At 45.8% G+C, this 5,865-nt stretch overlaps 1 protein-coding gene across 1 annotated transcript in view; it reads right to left on the bottom strand.

The window, feature by feature from the left end:
- FOXG1 (forkhead box G1) overlaps positions 1 to 5,033 on the bottom strand; it is an 8,879-nt gene extending 3,846 nt beyond the window's left edge. The window contains exons 1-4 of the mRNA XM_010843417.1: positions 4,995 to 5,033; positions 4,630 to 4,816; positions 3,296 to 3,530; positions 819 to 948 (exon numbers count right to left, since the gene is read on the bottom strand). Coding sequence (XP_010841719.1) covers positions 819 to 948; positions 3,296 to 3,530; positions 4,630 to 4,816; positions 4,995 to 5,033 — 591 coding nt within the window. The remainder of the gene's footprint in view (positions 1 to 818; positions 949 to 3,295; positions 3,531 to 4,629; positions 4,817 to 4,994) is intronic.
- Between the last annotated feature and the right edge of the window lie 832 nt (positions 5,034 to 5,865).

The following is a 5,865-nucleotide window of genomic DNA, read 5'->3' as shown; positions in this document are numbered from 1 at the left end:
GGGAAGCCGGGCCTGGGGCTCCCGGCGCTGCGGCGGTGGCAGGCGAGGGCGGCTCAGTGGTGGGCGCCTATGATGGCCTTCCGAAATAAGGGGTGCTCAGAGAGAAAACAATACCAAACAATCTCGAAATAAACCAGGTAACACATGATCTGTCTGTGCGTCTCTTCCTTCCCTTCTCTCCCGCTCCAGACCTTCGCTCACGCTCTGGGCGACTCGGTGCCGTTTTCTCCTCGTCGCTCCAGCGTCTTCTCAGCTTCTAATCCGAATTGGAAGCGAGTAGCCGTGAGCGATCACCCTGGAAATGTTTTCATTTTGCTTGTTGACATTGGAAAGGGGGAAAAAAAAAGGGTGGGCGTCTATTTCTTTCCGGTGTTTTTTTTTTTTTTAAGCCTTCCTATTTTCACTCCCTCTTTTCTTTTTCATTCCGTTTCTCAAATGTTTTTAATTTGTGCGGGCCTTAATCCTGAAATAACCTCATGCTTCAGCCAGCCCTTTCCCATCCTGAATGCTGCTGGAGGGCACCTAGGAGCCTTGGGAACGTGCGTCCCACAATTCCAGCTTCTTGGGCTTTAGGACTGGAAGGTTCAGTTGAGGGTTGAACTGAGTGGGGAGATTGTGATTCGAGGGCTTTAAAGGGATCCCGTGGCCAGGGGCAGGGCTAAGGCCCAGCATTTCCCAGGGATTGGAATTTGGTGCGGAGCACACTGATCAAAGGCTGTTTCATCCCACATGGGCACGAAACACACCACATTTTACGGAGGATGAAGGCTGAGAGAAGAGGGAGGTGGAGGAGCAGCATACATGAAAAGCACCTTTACCTCTGTAAGGTAATAATCATAGAACGTAAACCTTTCTTCACTTTGATAATCTCTCACATTATGACAGATTTGGTTATTTACGAAAACGAAGAAAAAAGCGGTGCCTGTCTGTGATGTGAAAAGTTCGGTTCTAATATTAAAAAATGCAATTGATGAATACTCAGGTTGACAGCTTTTCTACTCTCCCCATCCCACCCTACCTTGAAATTATGAGAAAGAATAAATGCTGAAAGGAATAAGAGACAATTACAAACAGCTAATGATTTTAAAATATGTATCTATGAGGAATGGCAATAAAGGAGCTTTGAACATTAGACTAACCTCAACTATCCATTCACTGTATGTATGTGTGTGTGTGGGTTCCCCTTATGTCTACATAATTCCTTACTTGAAACTATTTACATGTGGGGAAATTCAAAGGTTCTAGCGATCTCCGTTGATGGTGACAGGGCCCCAAACTCTTGACTTCTAAGCTTCGGATTTCTCACAGAGCTGGGTGAGCTAATGGGTTTTGCGGGCCCGGCTGGAGAGATCTGTGGGCCTTCCTCTTTCGGCTCACTTTTCCTCCTCCCACCCTTCTCCCCGCCCCAAGCCTGTTATTCCTACTTTTCCTCAACTCGCATTCCTGCCTCCTCCCCTCTTCCCCCCTCCTTCCCCCTCACTCCCCCCACCCCTCAACTCCCTCTATTCCTCTCCCTCTCTCCGTTCCTCCACCTACTCCTCCCCATTCCAACCGCCCCCCCCCCCCCCGCCAAAGCCCCCCTCCTCATCACCACTTATAATGGCACACAAGGGCTCCCTCTGAGGTGGACGGCCCGGTACGTTTTCGTAGTCGGTCTAGCGTGAAATGATTCGGTGTAACCGGATTCTTGGGAAAGGACAGGTTACGTAAACATTTACTGATGTGGAGTAACTATACTATTTGTACTCTGATATGCAGGAAGGAAAGTGTTGATTAACACAGAAGAAAAAAAAAGCGAAATTAGCTGATTGCATGCTCATAAGTGCAAGCTGTCATTGAACTGCTTTTAAAATAGACACAGCTGGGTGTTTGTGTTGAAAAATTTCTTGTGTTTTTGCTAATACTGAAATAAGCATGATTTTGTATACCAAACATTTTCAGATCATTAAAATTTGTAATCTGTGCTGGTTTTAAACACAAAGAAAAGAAACAGAATCATTTCGATGTAAAATTTGCTGATATTATATTAACTCAATCAGGTCTGTACAAATTGTGCATTGTGCCTCCTAAAATCTGTTTGATCAATTTAATACACAAAGTGCCAAACGTGGGTATTGTTTGTTAACATTGGACATTTTATTCAAATCCGAGCTCAGCAGCAAACTGGAGGAGCATTCCTTGAATACAACACTAGCACTGACTGATGAATTTTTAATGTTTTAAGGTGTTTCTTAGGTCGAAGCTGAGTGTTCATTGTTTTGTAATCCTGCATAAAATTTTAGCAGGTGAAAATAAGTTTTTCTTCTGTTTACTGTCAAATAGCAAAAACTGGGGTCTACTAATGAGAGCCGGATTAATCTGATTTTATGTGCCAGGAGCATATATTGATTGGGAAAATGTTTTGCATGCAGATTTAAAATGTGTTATATTATTTCAAGGGTTGCATAGATGCAAGTCTTAAGATATTTGTGGTAGGAATAAATAGATTATAGTTTAATATAATCGTATTAAAGATATATTGTTCCTAATGACAAAGGTTATTTGCAGTGGGGGGGGGTGAGCTTGAATTCCTTCTAATAATTTTAATTAGACTTTATGATGAGATAGAATGATATATGTATGTACATCTATATTATATCTATGGGCTTGTTCAACAAAACACGCACTGTTTACTCAGCAGCCCACATTTGTCTCAGCAATGGCTTCTTTTTAAAACTGCTACTACATGAAATGGAGGGGGAGGGGGTTCTTGGACAGAGTATTGTTCAAGTTGAAAGTCCCTGGATAGAGCTTTGTATATCCTACCGGCCAATTTGGGTGCAAATTGGATTTGAAGGACTGCCCACATCCACCTCAGGCCTCTTTCCTCAACACATGAGACCCTAACTCTGTATTTCCACCTCATGCAGTCTCTGTGTTACCTTCAGAAAACAGAAGGCATCTGGTGGTCTCAGATCTGAAAAAAATTCTCTATCACTTTAATATTGTATCATCATCAGCTTAATCTTGAGCTCTCATACACATGGATCTATAAATGTACAGTGTTAACGTCAAAGCCTAAGTTAGAGCAAATGTAATTTTCTGGCATATATAGTGGTAAACTTCTCCTCTGTCTGCCCCCCACCCCCATCCCCCTAAATGAGGACAGGCCTTGTAAAGAGTGAGCAGATCCAAGGGAAGAATTCCTTGGGAAATGAATTAGATTATTGCATCTCTAGTTTTAATTAAATAGTCAAGGCTCCACGGCCAACTTGCAGGGAGCAGCACGTTTGGTTTTTCCATTTGGCGGGGTTACCCTGAGTCTTTCTTAGGGCCTGTCTCCCGCTTTGGTCGGTGCTTTGCTTCTTTCCCCCTTGTTACCTGCTGGTTAAAGGAGGGCAAGCCATCTTTGCCTAAAATCCACCCTGCTCTGGGTTCCCTGGATAGGGTGTCCTTGGAGCAGCGCCCAGTGCCAAGCTCTGGATAAAGCTCTCTTCCTGCAGATGTAAGGGGAGTCTCTGGCCCGGTGACGTTTGGGAGTGAGCGGAACCCTTATGGAGGCATCCAGGTATTTCCAGAGATCCCGTGACTATTGAGGTCTGCTCTCGCTCAAGCCAACTCGTCCGTAATCCCTTCCTAACAGCAGGTAATGGTGCTAACATTTAGTGATTATAAGTTACTCTTTAGCGTGTTGTATTCTTGTTCTGTGGGTTTTGGTTACAGGTTATACGATTAGGTTTGCGAGAACAGTAGTGAACTAAACTTCTCAGTGAGAGGTCTTCACACCAGGGAAGTGTTACTTTTGTGCAGCAGCCCTGCCTCATCACTCATTAGGGAGCTGCAGGTTGTCAAGCCGCTGCTCTTAGAGCGCGCGCACCCTGAATATCCCCAGGGGCGTGCATATGTGCGCGCGCAGATACGCGCGCGTGTACAACACACACACACACACACACACGCACACACACACACACTCCCCTCACTAAAACTAAATTAAGAAGCCGATGATTAAGACAAGCGTCTACTAGGCCTGTCATTTCAGCATCCTTCCATCATAACATTGTGGCACCGGCAATTTTGCTTGAGAACCTCGAGAAAAAAAAATCCATGGGAGAGCCTTGAATTTGAGCGTCGAGATGCTTAACTTGTAAAAGCTAGGGAAACACTTCGGAAGCGAGAAAGTCCAAAGTTAAAAAAATTGAAGAGAAGCAAGAGGAGGTCTGGATAGAGACCCTGGGACTCCCCAGGCAGGTTTCTGTGACTCTGTCAGAGAGGTTCCAAGCTCTCTGAAGGCAAGCACGTACTCATCCAAAGGAATCATCTTGGGACCTGCAACAAAATACACTCCGGAGAAGCTTCTTCCCATTGCTAACCCTGCAGACAGCCAAGTATGGAGAAATTCATAAGGAAATATCACCACCCTAACGTCGAAGGACCCTCAAAAAGTCTCTGAACAACCTTTCAGTGGAACACTGCACAGATCTTTTAAATATAAAACGCCCACTAGCCCTTTACTTGCTTCCCGTTATTTGCCAGGGTGCTTGGGGTCTCTGATTGTGGACAATTTGCAGAGGGAATTGAGTCCTGCTAGTGTTGAGCGCAGGCCTGTTCCATTTTTTTGACCTGATCCAATTGGGAGAATAAGTCCCACACCTTTTGGGCAATCGCGCCCTGAGAGGCCAGTTTCTTTTTTTCTTCTAGTTGCCCTAGGAAGAGGCTCAGCCCATCCTTCAGAGGGGTCAGGAAATTCGAAAGGCAAAGACAAAGAGTTGAAGGGGTGATGGTAAGCAGGAATGACGGAAGCTAGTGTTGGGTCCTTAGCTTTAACCCTTGAGTCTATCTGAAAAGGGAGGAAGTGAGAGTTGGCCAAAGTCAGCACACAAGACAATGCTACCTTGGATTTTCCATCAGTGGGACACTGAAAGAAGGGGGGGAAATGACTTCATAAACATACATCAGTCTGAAAGAAGAACTTACAGGCCCCAAAATGCTGAGCCCCTGGAATTCCAGCTCCTTACTGTCCCCTCACTGTTCTCTTTAATTAGTTGGAGCTTCATTTTGATTTCCCACAGGAGACCAAATAATCTACTTTGGGAAATGCTAACGGCACTCATCAAAGAATGTGGGGCATCGGGTCTCCTCTTGTCTGAAGTACCGTTCCAAAAGGTCCCCCAAAACTCCAGTCGTTGAGAGAAAAGATGAAAAGGTGCGGCTTAGTGGCAGTTATTAGGACAGTCGGCTCCAAACCAGTCACTCTAAATAGTTAAAAAGTACACGAAGAGCACCGAACAAAACAGAAGATAGATGAGTATGTTTTAGACAATGCTCGCACCCACTGATGGCTTGTGTAGGAATGACGAGGGAGAAAACTGCCTGCGCTGGGGTGAGCAGGCCAGGAGGCACGCGGAGACCCCTCCACCCCCAAGTCCCCTTCGCATTTGAAAAGTCATGTGAGACAAAGAACACTATTTACTAATCAAATACATCCGCTTCCTTTCTAAAAACCCAGGTGGACAAACCCATGAGCCAGTTTTTACTTCTTGTCTATCTCATACCCACCTGCCTTCCTCACTCTCGAACTGCAGTTCCTGTAGGTCTTCCCCTCCCCCTCCAGCTCGAAGCAGTGGAAGGTACGTTGGTTTCGCAAAAAGTCCCGATCTTCTCCCTCCCTCGCTAACCCCTGGAGGCTGTAACGGCGACGGTTCCGGCGAAGAGCAAAGCGGAATACTGGCTCCCTGGCCTTGCGCGGGCTCCTCCCCGCCCGCACCCGCGCGCCTGCCCCGCGCTCCTTTGTCGCCCGTGCCTGCCGAGCGCAATCCTCCTAGAAGACTTGCTTTTAGGTTTCATTTCTGTATTTTCCCCTCTTAGAGTTACCTTTTAAGCCCAGAT

The sequence above is a fragment of the Bison bison genome, unplaced genomic scaffold, assembly GCF_000754665.1.
Source record: "Bison bison bison isolate TAMUID 2011002044 unplaced genomic scaffold, Bison_UMD1.0 scf7180017864181, whole genome shotgun sequence".
Taxonomy (NCBI): domain Eukaryota; kingdom Metazoa; phylum Chordata; class Mammalia; order Artiodactyla; family Bovidae; genus Bison; species Bison bison.
This window is presented reverse-complemented; position numbering and strand designations above follow the sequence as displayed.